At 33.0% G+C, this 23,486-nt stretch overlaps 2 protein-coding genes across 2 annotated transcripts; one reads left to right on the top strand and one right to left on the bottom strand.

The window, feature by feature from the left end:
* The first annotated feature begins 8,212 nt into the window (after nt 1–8,212).
* On the top strand, nt 8,213–11,340 carry LOC120091174 (COBRA-like protein 7). Its single transcript, XM_039049077.1, has 2 exons — nt 8,213–9,033; nt 9,534–11,340. Exons 1-2 carry the CDS (start codon nt 8,505–8,507, stop codon nt 10,955–10,957), a joined length of 1,953 nt encoding a protein of 650 aa, XP_038905005.1. The 5' UTR covers nt 8,213–8,504; the 3' UTR covers nt 10,958–11,340.
* Nucleotides 11,341–12,294: 954 nt separating this feature from the next.
* LOC120084149 (two-component response regulator ARR2-like) lies at nt 12,295–16,645 on the bottom strand. Its single transcript, XM_039040050.1, has 6 exons — nt 15,928–16,645; nt 15,316–15,468; nt 14,846–15,226; nt 14,379–14,455; nt 13,100–14,257; nt 12,295–12,988 (listed from the first exon to the last, which is right to left on the bottom strand). The coding sequence occupies exons 1-6, from the start codon at nt 16,073–16,075 to the stop codon at nt 12,920–12,922; spliced, it is 1,986 nt and encodes a 661-aa protein (XP_038895978.1). The 5' UTR covers nt 16,076–16,645; the 3' UTR covers nt 12,295–12,919.
* Between the last annotated feature and the right edge of the window lie 6,841 nt (nt 16,646–23,486).

Below are 23,486 nucleotides of genomic sequence, written 5' to 3'. Positions count from 1 at the left end.
TTCCTATCTGAAATTCCTTTCATATGACTAGTGATGATAACTATTACTTAATTACCTTTGACGATTTTGATGATTACTATGATGGAAATCAATTCGACTTTTCCTCCAAAGTTTCCTGGCATTGGTTCAACTAGCCCTAGATAAAATTGTTCCTAATAGGTGGAGTTGTTGTAAATAGTCCATTCTCTATAAATAACTAGAAAAATAACTGATTTTGGGTAGCAGAAACTAGACCTCTCTTGGCCCGGAAGGCTCTTATTATGTAGTTCCAACAAGGTATAGGGAATATAGTAAGTTGCTATCATTCTTTTTTCCTTGTTGGAGTTGCCTTGCTTGATTCCTCATTTTTCTAATCATACAATTTTTTATGTGCAATATCTCGTACCTATAAAGGATCCTCTCTGTAGCTCAATGGGGATTAAATGATAATCATGGATTAATGTGAATTGTTTAAATTAATTGAGGAAATTATTTATATCTGATATAATTAATTTAATTTGATTATATATAATATAATTACTATAATGTATTTGATACATTATAAAGTTTATTTGAGAGGAAATAAATATTTGAATATGATTCAAATATTAATTGTATGAATTGGATTCATATAATTAAATTTAATATAATAAGATTTTTATTAAATATCTTTGTTGAGAGAATTAAGACTAGAGATTATAGTGTATATGACAATATTAAACCATAGGTTATATTTGTTATATATATATATATAATTAGAGAGGAGAAGAGGGATTCAGAAAAACAAAAATCTCAAGACTATTATGTGTGTTTCTCTCCTCTGTCAAAACGAAGAAGGAGAAGAAAAAAAAATCCCAACCAAAACCCCACTCACTACGTAAGTTGAAAAAGGATAGGAGATGGAAGTTATTTCCCTCCCTTAATTTCAAAAATTAAAATAAATAAATTTAATTTATGTGTATATATGTGTGTGTATATATGTGTGTGTATTATATCATATATAACATATAACATATGGTTTAATATTGTGTCACATGCAATATAATCTATAATTTTAATTCTCTCAATAAATATATTTAATATAAATCCTATTTATATTAAATTTAATTATATAAATCAAATTCAAATAATTAATATTTGAATCATATTCAAATATTTATTTCCTCTCAAATAAACTTTATAATGTATTAAATATATTATAGTAATTATATCATATATAATTAAATTAAATTAATTATATCACATATAATCAATTCTCTCAATTAATTTGAACGATTCAAATTAATCCAAAATCAATTCTCATTTAATCCCTGTTGAGCTATAAAGGGGACCTTATAGACTTGTAGCTTGAAGCTCAAATGGTACTTGAATAATTAATTAAATTCCTTTAATTATATTAGTCAACATCCATTAACTCTCGGACAATCCGTTAAAAACCAACAACTGCACTCTTTGCACTACAGATATATCTCTGTGTCCATTGGATATAACCAATCAACAATGCGATGACCCTTCATAAATTGCTCGTAAATACAACTAGGCCTAAATTACCATTTTTCACCTGTAGTTATATCTAACTCCTTAACCTTAAGTACCACTGATCCCTCTAATGAATAATAAATCATAGTCCAAATATGACTAAACCCTTCTCAGCCAAGAAAGGGTGTGGCGCCACATTATTCAAGCCTCGAAATCAGCTCTTAAGAGAGTAATTTATCTACTTACCTTGACCTCAGGGAAGGAGTGAATTTTGTCTTGTGTAGCTGTGTTTTCCAATCATATGAATCCCAAAAAATAGTAGGCTTGTTGAGTTGATAATCTAACCACTCTCACCCATACAAATAAAAGGACTGTCTTCATAGGCAAGAGTTCATAACTCACTCAGGATTCAGGTCATGTCACCTATAGTCATCCTGGTGAAATATAAACCTCTATTATGAACGGTGTTATATAATGAGACTAGTCATTGCGTGGTTTGGTATTATACAAACTCCTTTGTATAGAATACCCCCGCTCACATATCTCGACATGAATTATCAGGATTAGATCATTTGTAGCACTTTACAATAATTGTAACATTTACAAAGTCGGTCATACTTGGAGTGTCACTAGGATTAAGTATCCAACCTTATCCATCTACTACAGACCATTTAGGTTATTACTTAAATATGATCCACCTATATGTCTCTACATACATGTCTAAGCTACAAATGATAACCTTGGATGTTAGTTTATTGGTTTGTAGGTTTAATGCTACTAAAAGTCAAATAAAACATCTCATATTTATTAAATAAATAAATTGTTTGTATAATACAATTATAAACTATAGGACCCTACGAGATTTAGGGCACCAACCTTAACACTTCTAGTATAGCTTCTTTCTTGGACTCTATTTCTCGCCTTGATAAATATCATCGCTTTGGTCCTACTTTAGTTCTAACACATACTAGTTTCTCTTGGACTCACTTCCCCTCATGGTTTCGTCATCTTCTATCTCTTAAGTTCTTTCCTCGATCTCGACCTCAACCCTCTTATTTTTCGGTTGTCCTTGACTTTTATTAAGGTAGGGTCGACCATTTTAGGTTGTTAACTTTAAATGGCCTCCTTTGTCTTTCCTTCCTCAGTCCTACTCTCGTATCACTACTTTGACCATGAGCATGGCTAACTGTATCAACTATTTGATGGAATCTCATGTACCTCATGAAGAATTTAACTCAGGCTAAATCTAACATTGCTCACCTCAACCATTTTTTTATGACTCTCAGGTAGATATTCAATCTTCCAAAGCCAACATTTCCACTCTTTATATTAAACTCAAAGAGTTGAATCTCTTCTTTCCGACATTGCGTATCTTGAATAGAAATTTATGAAAACAGAAACTTATACCAAAATGCAGGATTTCAACTCAGGATTTTGAAACTTTGCGTGAGGATCCTTTATGCTTTTCACTATTTTGATAATAATGTTGATGCTAATGCTTGAGGCTCTTCTTGGCTACTATGTTGTTCTATTTGCTGGTTTTATATTTTTTTTCGTATTGGTTATTTTTTTGGATGTTTAGTTTCTCCTTCCTTAATACTTGTTGTATGGCTTTATCAATGAATGAGTGGATCTTTATTTCGTTGCTTAATTGGGCTAGTCTTAACCTCTCTTTTGTTTGGATCATCTTCGGCTTCCATTTGACTTGGGTTAGCCTCAGCTTCACTTTAACTTGGTTGGTCTCGACTTCTTTATTCATAGGGTTGACTTTAACCTCCCTTTTATTTTGATTGACCTCGGTTTTCCTATTCATATGGTCAGCCTTGATCTTCCTTTGACTTGGGTTGACTTCGGCTTCCCTATTCAAAAGGTCGGCCTTGACCTTCTATTTTACGCAGTTCCAGGTTAACATCATAAATTAACATAATTTTAAGATGCTATGGAAGAATATTTGGTAAACATCAATTTGATTCGAATATATTCCTATCATTGGTGAAACATAGATTTCTTCAAAACTGTCCATAAAAACTGCTAAATGATGACAATGTCTTTACGTTATCACAATAATCTTCAATGCACATTGTGCTCATATTAAACCATTTTGAGTAAAAATTTCTTGGTGTAAAAAGCTAAAGAATTCCATCATTCTGAAACTTTTTGCCTCTTTTGCTTTTTTTTCCTAGGGTGTGGTTTAGTAGGTGCACCAATGTATCTCAACTAGGTCAACATATATATAGCACTCTCATTATATCTATATCTCAATAATTCATTAATATAACAAAAAGAACAAAAGGGAAGATGAACTATTCCCCCATTTTTCCTAGGGTGTGGTTCAGTAGGTGTACCAATGTATCTCAACTAGATTGACACACACATAGCACCCTCATTATATCCCACTCCCAATCTCATTAATATAACCAAAAGAACAAAGGGAAGGTGAAATCTTCCTCCCCTCCCCCCCCCCCCCTCATTTTTATGGCGTGGATCAGCAGGTGCACCGGTGTATCCCAGCTAGGTTTGCACATATGTAGCACCCTCATCATATCTCACTCATAATCACTCCCATTAAGTTCTCAATACTAACTCCATGAATAGGAAGTTGCGTCTTGCTCACATCTTCTTCTGTACTTGTCATCGACATTGTCGTTTGGAGTCATTGCCATGCATGGTCGTTACCATTATTGGAGTCACTTCATGTTATCTAGATAACTTAATAGGTCAAGAAGAGCACCAAATTTATCATTGGTAGAGGCCGAACTTCTTCTTTTGGAAATACTCTAAGCCTTAGATGATTTCTTGGGTTAGGACATGCATAAAACTTACACCGTTAAGCACTTGACAAAGGTCAACCTCGACCTTGGCCTCAACCGAGCGTCTTCTTTTTACTGCACCCCAATCCTAAAATTATCTCTTGGGTTGGTATATGCGTAAAACTTGTCTAGGCATTTGGCAAGGGTCGGCCTCGGCCTTGGCCAAAGGCGGGCATGCTAGCTTGGGCCAATCTTAAGCCAGCTCCCTTGCCCACTTTTGTTCTTAGTTGCCATTTTCAGCTCGAGGTTTGGCTATTTTGTAGTTATTTTGTAGTTATGAGTTAACAATCTCGACTCCACTTGGTATATTCTTTCTTATGTCACTTCGTAATTTTGTCGAATAATTTGACCTCGACCTCAATAAGTCAGCCTCGACATTGACCTCAACCTCAACCCTGGACACTTAAAGTTCACATAAAATCCTAGACATTAGGATGGGGTGATCTCTAGCCCTTGTGTGCTCAAGGTCGGCCTCAACCTTAGCCTCCATCTTAGCCATCTTCTATAGTGCGCATGGTGTACTTGGATGTGTTTGGACAATGAAAATATTGTTCCTTGGTGCACTTAGGGTTGGCCTCGTCCAGTTCCCTATGAAATTTTGGTCATAACTTCACTTTCCATTAATAATTTTGAGCCTCAACCTCAGATTTGGCTCTTTGCCTCAATTTGGTTTGCTTGGCCTTAATTTGATATCCTTTGCCTCAACAATGGTAGCCTCAACCTTAGTTTTTTGGTCTCTGCATTGGTTGCTTCGGTCTCGGCATTGATCGCTCCGATTTTTGCCTTGATAGTCCCAGCCTCGACCTCATCCTCGACATTGGTAGTGTCGGCCTTGGCCTATGTCGTTTTGAACTCAACTTCGACTCTCCAACACATTGCCTTACTTTGATTTTGTTCATGGGGATCTAATTCACCTATGACTTTCATCTTCAAAATTTCTTCTTTATAATGATTTATGGGAACTAGTCCATCGTAGCCTTTATTTCTTATATTTTGCAAAGACTCTTAATTTTTCATTGGTAGATCACTCTCGTCCCTACAGACAGCGACAATTGTTGATGCCAAATTTTAGCCAAGGGAAAGTGCATCTGACCTTCACGCGACATTAATGGTAAATTTGTAATTTAGGGAAGAGAGGACCTGCAAAATAAAGAAAAAGGGGCTCAAATGCCTAAGTCAGTAAGAGAATTGTGAAATAGAGAAGAACTTGGAAGTTTAAGTTACCTCATATTGAGTTATAATGATGTATTTATAGACTTCGATCCTCCCCATATTGTTTATCTTATTAGGGTTTTTGGGTTGTTTGTTCCTGGATTCTCCTTGAACCGAGGTTGACCAGTCCAACATTTTTAGTTACGCTTTTAGGGTCATGTCCCTTTTTGGTTAAGTTTATGTTGGGCTCATCAACCCCGGACCCTTATTGATGTGTTTGACCTCGGCTTGGCCAAGGATGACTAGGCTCATATGTCTTTTGAGCTTGCTCTTCTCTCCTTTGTTTGCTATCTGTTGAGCATTTTACCCTTGATTCCAGAATCCACCCACAATATATGACATTGCAAAAAAATTAAACAAACTCTAAATGACTTAATGTAGTCTCAATACTTTTAAAACGTAACCTTCCAGCGTTGTAATCTAAATATAGAAGGTAGAGATTCAAACCTATGACTTAAATAAATATAACTACTAACTCGAACAATTATAGTTAGGATTACACTCTTATTTTATTCATGTTAGAAGCAAATAATTGACCATTTTAAATATCTCATATACGTAGTTTTGTTTTCTAATTTATCCTAAATGTTATTTTCATTTATACCCTAAAACCTTTTCTACTTTGAATCACTTGAGATTATATACAAATTTCACTTAGGGACATGTTTAAACTTTGTTTCAAAGTCCCAAAGAAAGAAAAAAAAAAAAAAAAAGACCAAACCAAATAATAGATATGAAAACGATATACTTGTAAATATTTGTAGATTTTTTTAACGAAAATATTTATAGAATTAATTGCACCTTTACCTAGAATTTTGACATTTTTTGATTGAACTCATCAAATCTACGGCGAGACACTTTCAAACTAAATACAACTTTAAAAATAAGTAAACATAATAATAATTTGATTAGGTGATATATTACACATTTTGATCTACCTCGCCTTTCGTCCTAACAATTTTAATTGATAAAATATTTGTACTACCCAACTCCTAAAAATTTCATAAAACATCAAAAATAAATAACAAAATATCATTAACGTAAATATAATATAAAATTATAAATACTTTAATTTATTTAAAAATTTAAAATTTTTATTTTTAACGTTATAAATACTTTAATTTATTTAAAAAGTGTAAAATATTTATTTACTTTTACATTTTATCAATGTTTTCATTGACTTTTCTAAAAATTTAGAACCCAAAGCTAAATCAAATATTGTTTTTAGACGAAACCTAAAATTCAAAGGTATTTTCTACCATGGTCTTAAAATTAATCTAGTGAGTCGAGTATATATAGTGAAAAATGTAATTTCTCCCAAAGTTTTTTTTTTTGTTAAATAAATCTTAAGGTTAGTTCTTTAATTTTTTTTTTTTTATCAAAATTGAATAGATAATAATATTAATTTTTATAAAAAATATTATGTGGGCATATTTTCAAAATTTATAAAGAGACTGAAATTAAATTTAAGATTTGGACAAAGTAGAGAATAAAACATGAAATCTAACTAAAATAGTATTTTAGCTGTTTTTTTAATTAGCTTCCTTCTTTTGCAAAATACACATTTATTTTGCAAATGCACAAACAGAACACACAAAAAAGATGAGAAAAAATTGGACAAAGAAAACAATTATCATACAAAAAAGCACACAACCTAGAAAAATTAAGCTTATCAACACAATAATTACACCTTCTCTAAAATATGATAAATAACAACAACTTAAGTTCTACATCCCAATAAGATATTCTAAGAGATCCAACACATTCTCAAATAGCCAAATTAAACGAGACTCAACTTCGTCAATGTAAAGAACACAAACACTAAAATTATCAAGATGCCACTTGATAATACGAAAACTTTCGTCATTCTCGCTGATGGTAGATCCCAATTGAAGGTTCTAAAATTATTTAAATGAAAAGTAGTTTCATTTGAAAAGTTCGAATTTTTATGTAAAAAAAGTCAATAATAATAGTAATTATTGTTGTTGTTATTGTTGCTCTTTTGTTTTTCATGCTGTACCCAAAACAAAATAATAATAATATTATTAATATTAACAATAATAATTAAGAGGGAAAAAAAAAAGAAAGAAAAGGAGGAGAGAAAGCAAAAACTCAAAAAATCAAATCAGAGCTTCACTTAAGTTTTAATCATTTTAGTTCATAAACTTGAGGTATCACTTGGTTTTAATAATATATTCTTATTATTTAATTTGTGTATGTACTATCAATAAATCTTAAATTTAATTTATTAAAATCATTTTTCTAATCAAAATTAATTAAATAATAACATTAATTTTCATTAAAAAATATTACCTGAACATATTTTCAAATTTAATTAAAAAAAAAAAAGAACAAAACAAGACTAAAATTAAGATTTGGACAAAATATATCACTAAAATAGAACAAAACTTATTGCACATATTTAAACTTTTTTTTAATTAACTTCTTTTTTTTTTTTTTTTTGCAATATACATATTACGTTCCCGATTTTTAAAAGGGAAAAAAAACCTTTTGTCATTCTTGCCGTTGGTCGAATCCAAATTTGGGCTCTAAAATTATTCAAATGAAAGGTGGCTTCATTTTGAAAATCCAAAAATAAATAAAATAATTGCTTTTTTTTTTTTTCACGTCCCATCCCCAGACAAAAAAATAACAATAATATTAATAATAATAACAATAATAAATAATAAAGGGGAAAAAAAAGAGAGAAAAAGGTAAAGGAGAAAAAAAAACTCAAAAATCAAAATGAATCAACGGATAGTCTCCCGGTGACCGTCCCTGTGGTTCGTGGCTTTTGGCCATGTCCTTTTGAACAGCTCAAACAAAGACGGCCATTTTAATATACAAAATTCTTCTTCTTTCCTCACCAAAACAATTTTCATATACAACGTGCTTTGAATTTCCTCTCCACCATTTCTTTCGCTGTTCATCACTTTCTCACTCAATCTACGCGTTTTCTCTCTCTAAATTCTACTCTATTTCATTTCAAAATTTCAAACCCACAAACCTTGAATCCCCAAAATCATGGCCTTTCCCGATCTCATCCTCTTCCTCATCTTTACGGCCATACCCTTTTCGATTTCTCAGCCAACTGACCAAGCTCCACCTCCGGCCGCCGGTTCCTGCAATGGCATCTTCTTGTCCTACTCTTTCGATCAAGGAACCAAGCTTCCCCCAAATCTCACTGATCTCGCTCACCAGCCCTACCGATTCGAGTCCACTCTCTCCGTTCTCAACAACGGCCTTACGGAGCTCAAGTCTTGGAGGGTTTTTGTGGGGTTTCAACACGATGAGTTCTTGGTCTCGGCCTCCGGCGCTGTTCTCGCTGATGGTAATTCCTTCCCTGGTAACGTTGGCAATGGTACTGTCTTCGCTGGTTTTCCGATGACCGACTTGAAGACGGCTATTGAAACTGCTGGGGATATCACTCAGATGCAAGTCCAAGTCAAGTTACTTGGGACCCAATTTGGGGTTGCCCCTCCGAAGAGTCCGATGCCTTCGAATATATCTCTTGCCAATGATGGATATCTGTGCCGTAAGCCAAACCTACAAGGTACCATCTCTGTTTCTTTTGTTTCTGGTGATTTTCCCCAAATTTCCTGCCTTTTATTAAGTAGTTGAACAATCTTGCAATCTGGGTTTTGCTTGTTTTTACATTAACTTTGTTTGGGCTGGGTACCCCCTCTCTTCCACCTAGATTCTACCGATTTATCCCAAATTTTCTGCAGTTTCTGATCAGTTTCTCAGTTATTGGAAGATTTTACAATCTGGGTTTCTTTCTGCTCGTTATGCATTAGTTAATTTGTTTGTACAAGGCTAGACTCTGGTGATCTATTCTAGTTTTCTGTAGTTTCTGATAAGTTTCTGAGTAGTTGTAATTTTTGCAATCTGGATGTCAAGTTTTACATTGAGCTTGTTTATGATTGGGAGTTCGGTTAGCTCTCGGTGGGCCTTCATTTCTTGGGGGGGGAAGCTCTCTTTTGCTTTTGATTCTGTCTGAAATTTCTTGAGGTTGTTGAGTTTGAGTTTGAATTTTATTTCTCGAAATTTCAGGAAAGAGTGAGATGCACGTCTGTTGCATACCTGATCCAAGCGTGAAAACAAATATCACAACCAGTGAAGAGTTCTTGCCTCGTCAAAATGGTGATCTAACGATCATGTATGATGTGACAAGGACATATGATTCAAGTTACTGGGCACAAGTTACAATTGCTAACCATAATCCTCTTGGTCGTCTTGACTATTGGAAATTGAGCTGGGATTGGATGAGGGATGAGTTTATCTATACAATGAAAGGGGCTTATCCTTCGGTTGTTGATTCTACTGACTGCATCTTTGGTAGACAAGGCACTTATTATCGGGACTTGGACTTTTCCGATGTATTAAGTTGTGAAAGAAGGCCAACTATTGTTGATTTACCTCCAACCAAGGCCAATGACACCACTCTCGGGTTAATCCCTTTCTGCTGTCGAAATGGGACAATCTTGCCATCTCATATGGACCCGAGCAAGTCAATTTCTGCATTTCAGATGCAAGTGTTTAAAATGCCACCGGATCTTAATAGATCCCAGATTACACCACCTCAGAATTGGCAGATCAGTGGCATTCTCAACCCCACATATAAATGTGGCCAGCCAGTGAGGGTAAGTCCTAGTGAATTCCCCCACTCAAGTGGTTTACCACTGAATTCGACTGCAGTAGCGAGCTGGCAGGTTGTTTGCAATATAACACATGCCAAGGGTGACACGCCGAAGTGCTGTGTTTCGTTTTCATCTTACTACAACGATTCTGTCATCCCGTGCAGAACGTGTGCTTGTGGATGCTCGCAAAAGTCAGCCCGTACATGTAATGCAACCTCCCCTGCAATGCTCCTCCCACCTGAAGCCCTTCTTGTTCCTTTTGAGAATAGGACCGCTATGGCTGTTGCTTGGGCTGGTCTGAAACATTTCCCATCCCCCAAACCGATGCCTTGTGCGGATAACTGTGGCGTCAGTATCAATTGGCATTTGTATACTGATTATAGGGACGGATGGAGTGCGAGGATCACTCTCTTCAACTGGGACGAAGTGAATTTTGCAGATTGGTTTGCTGCAGTTCAGATGAACAAAGCAGCACCTGGTTTCCAGGCAATGTACTCGTTCAATGCAACCACCTTGGAATTGAATGGTTCCAACAATACTATCTTTATGCAGGGTAATCCTGGACTAAACTATCTCGTAGGAGAAACAGACGGGGCAAACCCGGCAAGAGATCCACGGGTACCTGGAAAACAGCAATCTGTGATCTCATTTACAAAGAAGAACATACAAGGTCTTAACATGGCTGCTGGAGATGGGTTTCCTACAAAAGTGTTCTTTAATGGAGAGGAATGCTTGCTTCCAGAAATGTTCCCAGCCAACAACAGCCGAAGGAACTTAGCTTCATTCATTCCAAGTATCCTAATCCTACTACTGGTTTTCATGTTCATTCAGCAATAGCCAGGAAAGAATGCGAAGGATGACATTGTGTTGTAGCTGCTGTTCATTTTTTCATTCTTTGAGGAACTGAAGATGATATGGAGTATTTTCAGAGACTTGACTGAGATTAATACTCTGAGAAATGAGACTTTAAGCTCACTCTACACAAGAAGAAGGTACATGAAATGACAGTAACTCAAGAAATCTGTGGTTTAAAATGCATCATTGCTCTGCCAGTTCTCATGGCTTGTATTTTTTGAGCTGCTACAGTATATATATATATATATGCCGGAGAAAGGGGTGTGTATGTGATTGTTTCCTTACTGAATTTTGGTAGTTAAAAACATTGTTTTGAAGTTTTATAATTTTTGTTATTATAAATGTTAAACCTACTTCTTCTTGTATTTTTCATCAGGACTTGTTTCTTTGATACAGATATTCAAACCCTGTAGGGGTAAATATTGGATTGAAAAGTTGCTTTTCTCGTGAAATTTGTTGACTTTAGTTCTGTATTTATGCACAAACCTCCTTAATTACAATAGAAAGCTTATTTTATTTAGATGTTGTTTGATAATCGTTTAGTTTTTGAAAATTAAGTAAAAAATTTATAGGTGAAATGGTGTTTATAGGTTCATATTTAAAAAACTGAAAAAAAAAATCAAATAATTATCAAATGGGATCTTAATTTTTCATATTTCATTTGATAAAAATTTTATAAGATCACAAACATGTATATTTTCAGTCTCATTTATGAACCCATTATCAATTTTGAAAATTGGTGATCAAAAAACTTTTATTAAATACAATATAAAAATACAAGAGAGGAAAGTTACATTAAACTTAATTTAGTCCCTAATTTTTAGGTAAGTGTTTTTCTAGATTATTGAATTTTAAAACATGTTCAATGATTAAATTTTAATTTTGTGTTTAATAAGTTCTTGAATTTTAATTTTGTATAAAAAAATATTTGTCATATTCGACTAACTTTTAAAAATTAGTGAATTTATTAAACATAAAGCTGAATTTGTATGAGCTTTCAATTTCTTTCTATTAGTTTGTGAATATGTGAAAATGTCTAAAATACAGAGACTTGAGAGATTTTGGACAAAATGAAGATTGAAACCAACCTTGTCTGACATGTTCTCTAATAACTTCCCTTGCTTTATTAGACATAATGACTTCCCCTTGCTGATAAATTTGCATTTCAAGTCAACAACTCATATTTACAACTTCTTCATTTTCTTGTCCATTTACAAAATATCAAAAAATTAAAAAAAAAAATAAAAAAAATAAAACCCTTGTCAAGCAATCATACTATACCCAACTTGAACTTAATACTCGTACAAGAATCCAAAGGATAAGATAACCCATGCATCATTGCTTTCATATTATGTAGCAAGTTCTTCAACATGAGAATCAACATCTTATATGAAACTAGAGCCTATATACCTTAAAAGCAGAGAAAAAATGCCCAAAACTGAAAGACAAATATAAATGGAAACGACATATGAACGATAATCTCAAAATTTTACGAGTACAAAAGGATAACTGAGTATCTCTAGACTTGTTTCGTGTACCATCTAACAGAATATGTACATGAAAGTGAGCTGCAATTGCTTTGAACATAGAGTTATTTCAGTAGGTTATTGGAGTCATGAAGGGGGTTCCTAAAACCTGCAATTGCGTCAAAAATCTCGATTCCATGCATCAAGAGCACCGCAGTAATGGCCAGTTCCACAATTAGACTCGAGTTAGTCTCTCTGTGGAAGCGGTCGAAAGAATCTGCACATATGCAATTTGCATAGTATGCTTTAGTGCTAAAATGTGCTTCAGAATATTACAGCTAAAGTGATCTGTCTAAATGTTCTGCCTGCTGAATTGAAAGGCCCATCCCCCTCGAAACCAGCAATGTTATGCCTGTTCACATTCTTCTAACCAAAACTAAGCAATGGACACACTCTGACTGCAAGCTAAAGCAATATTCTAAACAGGAGTATTATGATGAAACACCCATTCCAATTCACTTTCAGCTGTTGCAATGCTTCCTTGTTGCTGTCAAATGAAATATTTACCATTAGTAATAACTACCTTAAACTTACCGAGTTTGATTGTACGGATTCCAGGTAAGGTGAAAGAAATACAAAAATGGTACTGCAATTTAACCTGCTTAAGAAGTGCACTCATTAGGTCCTCCTGACCAAAGTGTTCAGAGAAAAGGTCTGCTTGACTGCTAGTATCTGGAGCTCTTTCAGATTTAACTCTCACCGAACCATCAACAAAAAGAGGGTTGAGTTGTTGGCCCATACTTTGTGCATTCCCATTGTCACTTCCTTCTTCCAACAAGAACATGGGCTTGCCTGCGGTAGATGTGTTCCTGTTTTGTCCATTTTGTTGGCTAGAGGCATACCCTTGGTGAGCAAAAGCAGAGGATGGAATGTCGAGACTACCTTGAGATGTATCAAAGGTCATGCCTACGTGTTGCAAGTCCCAATCATGGGCTTTCTGAGGATGCAGATCCCTAAACATATCATAACTTGGCACAAAACCTTCAGATCCTTTAATGTCTGAGTTAACCTCATCCGGGAATCTTCCCTTTGGCACGATGCTTGACATTCCTGGGGTACTTTGAAGAGGAAAACTATTACCAGGCAATTCTGCAGTTTGGTTCAAGGGGAAATTTAACATTGTTGATGCTGGTGAAACTAGATTGTATCCTCCAACTCTGCTGTTATTGGCAAATTCATTCCTAGCCAAAACCGCACCAGTAGTTCCATTTGGCAAAATTGACTGCTGCATTGTTGGTGGAAGCCTTGTTACACTAGTTGAGGTACTTTCGTTAAGGATCTGCGCTCTAGCTTGTGGTTGAGGTGTCTGCATTAGTTGAGAGCTAGATTGGCCTCCTTGGGCATTAACTTGCATTGTCATGTTCCCATGAGATTGTGCAGAATGCTGCAGATTAGCAAGTTGTTTTGGCTCCATAGTCGTTGGAATTCCATGAAGTAGATTCATTGGTTTACTACCATTCAAGTGTGGCTGTTGCCCATCACCAAATCTCAACTTTGGGTTTTCAAAGCTAAAAATGTGGTTCCTCTGATCAACAAGAGGCATGGGCATGCCGGATTTTGCTGTAGACCTACCAAATCCAGCTGCTTGAAGTGTAGCAAGGCTTTGTGGCTGGAGTTGACCAGCAGCAGCAAGAGTTTGAAGATCCAAGCCGTTCAGCGATGGGCCAAATGCATCTTGGGCACTCATGAATGTGTTGTTTAAATTACTCTGGGTTTGTGTGATTCCACTTAGTCTTCTCAGGTACAAGCGATATTTCTATACATTAAAGGTGCAGCACATTTATAATCAAATGAGAAAGTCTCATGCGAAGAGAAGCTATAGAAATAGGATAGACGAGGACTCATGAAAATGAACACGATTCTAGGTCAGTCCTTACCTGAAGGTGACTGGCAACATTTTCTCTAGTGAGTCCAGGGACATTCATCAACTCCAGAATCTTCTTGGGTACAGCCTCTGTAATTATAGATTGAATTTTACAAAGGTAAGAAAAGGCATACCACAAATTTAAAAGAAATTACTAAAATATATGCTTAAACTCTAGAAATTTAAAATCATGCTAGAACCCAATTAAAAATTCACAAAGACAAATATAGAATTTCATCTATGGAGTCAATGATGACATGGTTCTTATTAACATTTTATTCCAGAAGACAAAGTGAGGTTGCAAAAGCAAGATGGTTTCAAGTTTGAAATATTCCCTTACTCCCATTAGTGGAATTTGATTTAGCATTTCTCTGGCCCTCATCAGATACTCAACATAAGTTTACAATTTTCTCTACAGACATACATTCATACAAATATGATATAATGGAGTGCAAAAGAAGATGAGAGAAAACCCCATACTATCAATTCCTAGTTGATTAACAGCAGCCACAAACTGTTGATGCAGCTCAACAGACCAAACGACCCTTGGTTTCTTTAGGGTCGATGAATCATCCCTCTCCTCAGGATCTTCTACGTCATCCTTCCTCCTCTTTGAGTTCCTCCAACTCCCTTCATTAGCAGATGATGAATAATCTGCATCTTCATTAGTTTTTTGCTGCCGATCTACATCATCGACACATCCAGATTGCTCCAACTCCTTCCATTCATTCTTCCGCTTGCGAACAACGTGCTGCCATATGTTCTTCAGCGCTTCAATTCGAACAGGTTTTATTAAATAGTCACAAGCACCATGAGTCACTCCCTTCATGACCACGTTTTTCCCATCATCCACCGACATCACTACACAAGTCCCCTCATTAGAAACCAGTTCATCAAGCTAACATCATTTAGTATTATGAACTTGAAATTCAACAAAATTTATTGCTTACTGATTACTGGTAAGTCCATTTCCAATCCAATGTACTCCAGAAGTTTGAATCCATCCATGTCTGGCATGTGAACATCACTCAAAACGATATCAAACCCGTTTTTGTACTGTCTAAGAAGAGACAACGCATCCTCGGCTCGACTACAATTTGTTACTGAAACACGCAAAAACAAGACACCTTGTCCATTAATGGTTTACCATTTACATGATAACACAACTTCTGGTCTCAGATAAAGACAGCCAACGAAATGATAGACATGTTCCCTAATCCAAATATGGGCAACTCAGAAGAGAGATTACAAATGCAAACGAGTCAAAAATTTGAACAGACTCATAAATTTCAAAGAAACTCACGATCTCAAATCAAGATAATTTGCGGGGGGGAAACAAAACCCTGTATCCAAATCCCAAGTATAAAATAGACTCTCACATCCTAAATTGAAACAAGGAAAGCAGAACAGACGACAACAGAAGTGACAGTAATTTCAGTCGTAGACCCAAGAAACTATCAATATCGCATTTGGGTACTTCAAAAACAAAGTGAATAACAAAGATTTGAGAGATTCCATGACCAAGAAACAAGAAATACATCACTTGGACCTGAAAAGTTTACCTTCATAGCGGCAAATACGAAGCATCTTCTCCAAGATCATAAGACAGGTCGGATCATCATCCACAACCAGAACACGAAGGCCGGCCGGAAACTGGTCGGGAACAGCTTCACCGGCTTTCCTTACAGAACTCGAACTGGCTGTAGACATCGATCCCTCAACTTGATTCAGAATTACCCTTCAATACCCCAAATCTCAAACAAACGACATCAACAGAAACACCCAAAATTGAGATAGCTGCATTTCACACTTCACTTTTTGACTCCAAAAGTGGGAAAATTAAGAGAATCCATCTGGGGTTAGCTGAAATCAGAGATAGAATAAGGAAAATGGGTATTTGAGAGAGAAATTTTTATATACAACTCTGAGATTGGAGTGGAACGGTTGAAGAACCCTGTTCCTAGTTGGAGGTCGATTTCTCTGTTATTTAGGGGCTCGTTGTTCATTGGGTTATCATAATATTTTATTCAAAGTGGGTCACTCCTGGGAGAGTGGATCCAGCTCACACAGGATTAAGATTAACTAACCCACATACCCCAAATCTACTCTTAAACTCTATTTTCTGTGCTCCCAAAATTTTCAAATCCCTACAGCAGTGTTCTTTATTTGTTCTCTCTCTTCTTTGTAGCATTAAGAGAGAACAAATTTGCAACCCAACTAAGAACAACAACGATAAACATTCTATTCTATGATATTAAGATAAGTCTCAGCGCCAAGGCTTTGATGGCCACCTAAAAGGAAGCATCTTTGACATATAAGAGTACCTCTCTCCTCTTTTTGGTCCCTAGTCGACGTTTATCTAGTTTCATAAGGCATCGTGCGATATAGATAAACTTCAACAAATTCGCTTTATGATCTTTTGAGTTCAAAGAGAATTTGTCTCATTAAAAGAGACTAGATTCTATGTCATGGTCAGGTAATGTCAATCATCATATTATCTTTGTACTTTCAATTTCTTAATCATCATGATCCTTGTTTATATGAGATTACCATAGTCTTTTCTCGAGGTTTAATAATATATAGGGATTGAAAATTAGTTGAACTATATGAGGATTTTTTTTTAATTAAGTTATTTCTTATCTATTTATTATGTGTAAGATATGTTTATTATCTTATCCTATAATAGCCTCTAGGGTTATTCTAATAGATTTTCAACCTTCAATCTCCAGCGGTTCTTTGCAAATTTACATTTGCACAGAAAATATGTCCATTATTTTATCCTAGTCTAGAAAAGTAGCTATTTTGGTCACTTGACCTTTATTTTCATCTCATTTCTTTTGATCAGTATGTTAGCATCACATCTCATACACCGAATTCTTTTAAATATAGCAATAAATTTGTATCAAAGGGAAAATTTATGTTATAGGGATCAAAATGTTTGCATTTAAAGGTACAACGATAAGAAAAATGTTTTGTACCAAAATGAATAAAAATGCAAGTATAAAAGAAAGTAATTAAGAGACAAAAGGTAGTATTAAACCCTAAAAACTATATATAATTTTTACTAAAAACGGTTGTTATTCTTTGAGGATTTCTACATGCTCCACTCCTCATCATATGGAGTGGAGGCAATATTCTTATTTTGATTGAAAATCAACTTAAATTAAATTGTGTTGTTTATAAACAGCTATTTAATTTCTTCCAAGGGTCTCAGATTAGATATTAGATTCCCTATTTACTCACAAATTTTTTCTATATAAATTTAGGCTTTTGAAAGAAGAAAAATAAACAATTTGAAAGTTTTGATAATTAATCGGCCTTAATAAATGATTTTAAAATTAAAATAAAAACATATTATTTACTTATTTGCATAATTAGTTATTTTCTAAATCAGAAGTCCATCAATAATACTCTAAACGTCTTGAAAATGAGATGTATATAGTTCGATATTCTTAACTTTTTACTACATAACACTCATACTTTTTTGTCCAGGAAGATAATAAAATCGTTACGAAGACTTCATAAGTTTGAACTTGAAATTAATTGGATCTAATTTTTTTTCTTTTGTTTCTTTTTCTCTCTCTCTCTTTTTTTTTTTTTTTTTTTTTTTTTTTTTTTTTTTTTTTTTTTTTTTTGAGATTTTTCTTAAGCATTTTTCAAAATCTATTATAGATTTTTCAATTTTTTTAAAAATGAGATATAGACCTTTCAATTCTTGTATATTATTACAAAAGATTTTAATCCTCATAATTTCAAGCCTTACCATAAGCTTTCTAAATAGATATAGGGTCTACAAACTACTCCTACATGCAAAACTTTTCAAAGCTTTCCCTTTCAACTTGGATATGTTATTTTTAATTATTATTTTATTTTATTTTAAGAGCAAAGTTGAAAAACATCTCTCTATATGCTTTAAGTTAAAATATAGAAGATCAAGTTCCTAGGAATATGCTACATGATTAACAAAGGAACAGTAATTCATATGATCTCTTGAAAAGATCAAAATACACTCAAAAGAGACTTTTCTGGATCAATTTAGTAAGCTAAATTATCACAAAATTGGGCAATTTCGTATTGATCTATAAATTGAATTTAAAATTTTAATTCTACTAGTTAGTTTTACTCATCAAGAAAAGAAATATGGCTCTACTGTTTTAAACCTTTACTTCAAGGTTTAAAACAACTTTCATTTAAATTGTTATGAAATCAACAAATAAAGATATATAAAGTTAGCAAGATTTACATATTGTAGAGATGATATAGGATTAGAGGATTTAGATATAGTATACACTTCTAACTCTAGATCAAAAATCATAAATAACATAAATACGAGATCCCGTGCTTGGTCGTTCGAAGCGTCAGATAACATATTCAAGACATTTTAATACAAGTATTAACAAATTATAGGATGGATAATTATGGGATACAAGATTCTATATTAATTCTAACAAATCATATAATTAAATAAAAGAAGAAGTTACAAATATAGCAAGCAGACCCAAGGTATTTTCAGATAAAGCACAATGAAAAAGAATTTGTGTATATAAACAAAATTTAGATCCAATTCTTGGAGTCTACTACTGAAGGACTCTATCGCATAGTGTCTATCAACGATATAGTGTATATGGGTAGCAAGTAGTATTTTGTTTATATATAAAAAATTGGATCTAAATTGGATCTAAAAAATTTGTGTATTTTAGGGTTTATAATTAAGTCTACTACTAAATTTTTTATATATTTGTAATTCTTTAAAAATATTACTATATACTTAATTATAAACCCTAAAATACTACTAGCTACCCATTGCAATTAAATGTTATTGCTTTTTTTCTCTTTAAACCCATTTTCAACTAAATAAACTCATATACTTTAAAGACAAAAAAAAAAGTCATTGAAAATGATAGTCATTTGATCTCAATAAATTTGAAAAAGAAAAAAAAATTCATCAAAGTCATAACTGTAATGATTCATTTATAAAAATATAACCTACTTCCACGAAAATGAAAGTATACATACAAAAGTATTTAAACTTGTCACCATCTTAGACTTTTCTTTTTATCAATCCATCGCAACGAAATCAACCAAATTAAAAAGACGAAAACTAAAAATATTTATTTCAACAAAAAAAAAAAAAAAAAAAATTCTCTATTAAACACACCTACATTCCCAAAAAGGGCAATATAATAGATATAAAAAACTTCTAGTAAAATTTGATCATTATCTTTTGTTACATAATTAAGATTCCATTTGGTACTATTTCGTTGTTTGTTTTTTTATTTGTTATCTATCCAAGCTAATGGAAACTAAAAAAAAGTAAATTTTAAAAATTTATTTTTTGTTTTTAGAAAATATGTAAATTATTGTAAAAAAAAATAACGTGGTATATATCCTAAAATATCATGTACTGTGATAGAATAACACTTTGAAACTTATCAAGGGGGATGGTTATGGAGTTGACTAAAAAAGTCAAATGGTAAGCAATAATGAACTAAAGAAATGGCATTATTGCAAGAAAGGCCCTTCAAAAGAAGGGAGAGGGTTTCAAACTTTCAATTTTCAAAATGGTTGGAATTAATTGAAGGTCCTTCTGCCTTTCTTAAAGTGTCCCATAAATTGCAGAAAAGACCCTATTGTAAATATTGGGGGATGGGGGAATTTTTGAGTGATAATACCAATACCAACAAAACAAACACCAAAATCCCAATTCTACCCCTTTCCCTTTTTACAGTCTCATGCACTGCTTTTGAAGCTCCTTCCCCTCTGCTTTTTTTTTTTTTTTTTTGGGTTTCATGATGCCATGTCATCAACCAGTTAGTCCACTCAAAACGTGACACGTGACACTTATCATCTCGTGAAATACAATAAGGGCTTGTTTGGATGTGGGGTGCAATGTATTTATTATATATTTATTAGTAAAAAAGGAGAAATAAACCCCACTTGGGTATTTGTTTATATGTATGTATTGGAGTTGAATTGCAAGAAAAGAAGTGAGCTTTTGGTAAAGCTTTTGTTGTTCTTCCTTTTTTTTAAAAAAAAAAAAAAAATATTTAAATATACTGCAAACTGTATATTCCTCTCCCTTCTTTTCTGCCCCTTCTTAATCTATGTAATGTGCCCTTAAAATACTATATATGTTCTTAATGACAATACCAAATAATAATAATAATAATAAAGTAAAATAAAACTCCGTCGTATCCAACCATTTAATTTTGAATTGTTTTCGAATATAGAAAAATGAACTAAAATATTTACAAATCATAACAAAATATCACAAACTATTTGCGATAGACCACGATAAACTATTATCTGTGTCTAGTGATATTTTGCTATTATTTGAAAATATTTTCAGTAGCTTTGTCATTTAAAATAATTTTATTTTACTTTTTTTATTTTTCAATTTTTCAATTTTTTTTAAAATTAAATCTATAAACACTCATTCCACTTTTAAACTTCTTGATTTATTAGCAGCTTTTTACCGATATTTTCAAAGCCAAGTCAAGTTTTGAAAATTTTAAAAAAATAGTTTTTAATACTTATTTTTGTTTTTGGAATTTGATGAAGAATTCAACTATTTTACTTAAAAAAGATACAAAATGAGAGAAAATAAACTAAAATTTCAAAAACTAAAAACTAAGTCTCCATTTGGTACCATTTCATTTTTTTTTTAAAGTAAAACTTATATCATCTACATTTCTTACCATGATTTGCATCCTTTTTAGTATAATGGTTGAATTCTTAGTCAAATTTTAAAACAAAAAAACTACTTTTTTTAGTTCTCAAATCTTGGCTTGGTTTTTTAAACTATTGGTAAAAAACACATAACAAAAAAAGAAATTTGGATGTGGAAGTAGTGTCCATAAGTTTAATCTTTAAAAATAAAAACAAAAAACAAAATGGTTATCAAATGGAGTCTAAATATTTATGAAACAAGACCTAAACTTTCAAATTTATGTTTAACACGTCATTAACTTATTTGACATTTTTTAAAAAAACGATGAACTTATTGAACAGAAGACATCCAATTCATGTTTAACAGATTCATTAATTTTTTTAATTTCGATTAACTTTAAAGATCTAAAAAACGTAAAGTAAAAATCTATTAGATACTTTTTAAAATTTAAGGATACAAGAAATTTTTTTAGTACAACTGAAGGAAAGGGTACTCAAACCATAGACCTCGTAATTTTTAGCGCATTTGTATATCAATTGTGTTATGTTCGACTTTTGACGGACATACGAGATTAATAATAGATATATTGAATCATAAAAAATTAGGTTATTAAAGAAGAAAAAGGAAAAAGAGAGAAATTAGAATAGAAAAATGGGAAGAGGAAGGAGTTTGTGCTTTTGAGAAAGAGAAGGCCACGCGCGGGCGCGAGTATTAAAGAAAAATGGGAGTGGGCGTGCAGTGCATTGCTTTGCTTTGCTTTTGGTTGGGATTTCAGGTGATTTGGACAACTGTGCCACGTGGCAACTCATCCAACTTTGACATAAGCTCCAAACCCACTTTTTCACTCACTTTCTATCGAAACTTACCCTTTCTTTCCATCTCCCTTTTCATAACACCCATCCACTTCTTTTATCTTCCTCTATTATTGACTTTCCCTCGTTTTCGGGATGTACGTAGATTGGATTAAATTGGATTGTTAGAGATTTTTTTTTGACTAATTTAAAAATTCGAATTGATTGAGCTGACAATTTGAAAGATCCTATCATTATGTTGACAACCCGAAAATTTGGATTGAATTATTTGGTTATTAACTTCTTTTTCTTATTAATTTAAAATACTTAAATTTATCAATAATATAGATCTTCTATGGTATATATTATAAAGTTTAAACAAAATAAACATTCCTAAAAATAAAACATCCAAATTCAAAAGTTCATCAATCATAAATATATATATATATATACACGTAATCCAAGTTGTATTTGGTCAATTTGGAGAAAAATTATTCAACTCGAGACTCAATCCAACTCAACAAAAATAGAAAAATTTGACACAGCCCAACCTAAAAGCAAAACTAATTATCCAATCCAGGTTTATATTGGGTAGTCCGGATAATTTAGGTTGTCGAATCATTTGAACACTTCTAGTCCTCTTTTTTCACGAATTGGATATTCTCTTCTGCGGTGATAAAAATCATACCTCCAAGATAGTCCACAGGTCCTCCACTAAGCACTATGTACATTAGAGTTCCACTGAGTTCAAGCTCGATCAAAAGTTATAGAAACCTTCTCAACACAAAATCTTTATCCTGTCCTAAGAAGATGAGAACTTGACAAAATGAGAATAACAAGCGTGTGTGAATTGAAAAAAACACACCTGAAATGTTTGATCAGAAAGAAATTATATAAGACGGGTATGATGATGATTCGTATTTTAGTTTCATCGTATATATAAAATCTTCAATTATTGTAAAGTAGGTGGTTCCTTTTAGTTTTTGTTGCTTAGAAGGATAAAGATGGGAGTGTATTGTTATTGTTTTATTTCGAATTTTGTTTCTAATTATACCACGAAAAATTGAATTGCGGCTCGCAAGAGTTTTTGTTATAAATGTCTTTAATTAAATTATGTTCGTGCTTGTGAGATGATGAAATATATATACCGTGGTTGATTTGACATAAGAAAATGAATGATTGGATAAAAGGGAAGGATGTGTCCTATAAATAGAATTTGATATGTTGGATACAGCATATAGAGAAGTATGTTGCTTGTGCCATGTTATTTTGTTTAGTAGTTATCCACCTCATTTACAATTTATATTATTATGTACTAGAAAAAATCAATACTTATCTAATAGGTATGCCGCATCGTTACTAATACAATATACGTGAAACTGTTTTTCAAACTTGAAGGCCATTATTTAATATATGGTAAGTTCAAGGATGAAATAAACAACTACCAAAATCTAGAAACTAAATGGTGTATATTTTATACGAAATATATATTGATGTTTAGGTCAAAGGGATTGGGTGAATAGTCATTTAGCATATTTATTTTTTAAAACTATTCTTTGATTTTATAATCCAAGTAGTATGTGTTGGGGTTATGCCCTAATCTTCTCATCTGTAAATGGTAAATAAATTATTAAATAAATAAAATATTGTTATTTTATAT

Source organism: Benincasa hispida, chromosome 1, assembly GCF_009727055.1.
Source record: "Benincasa hispida cultivar B227 chromosome 1, ASM972705v1, whole genome shotgun sequence".
Lineage (NCBI taxonomy): Eukaryota > Viridiplantae > Streptophyta > Magnoliopsida > Cucurbitales > Cucurbitaceae > Benincasa > Benincasa hispida.
This window is presented reverse-complemented; position numbering and strand designations above follow the sequence as displayed.

Bases quoted from the DNA above. Each gene is read 5' to 3' on its own strand.
- LOC120091174 (XM_039049077.1), top strand. From the start codon at position 8,505: ATGGCCTTTCCCGATCTCATCCTCTTCCTCATCTTTACGGCCATACCC. The intron at 9,034-9,533 runs GTACCATCTCTG...TCGAAATTTCAG, and splicing joins CCGTAAGCCAAACCTACAAG to GAAAGAGTGAGATGCACGTC.
- LOC120084149 (XM_039040050.1), bottom strand. From the start codon at position 16,075: ATGTCTACAGCCAGTTCGAGTTCTGTAAGGAAAGCCGGTGAAGCTGTT. The intron at 15,469-15,927 runs GTAAACTTTTCA...TGCGTGTTTCAG, and splicing joins TCGTATTTGCCGCTATGAAG to TAACAAATTGTAGTCGAGCC. The intron at 14,258-14,378 runs GTAAGGACTGAC...TTTAATGTATAG, and splicing joins ATGTTGCCAGTCACCTTCAG to AAATATCGCTTGTACCTGAG.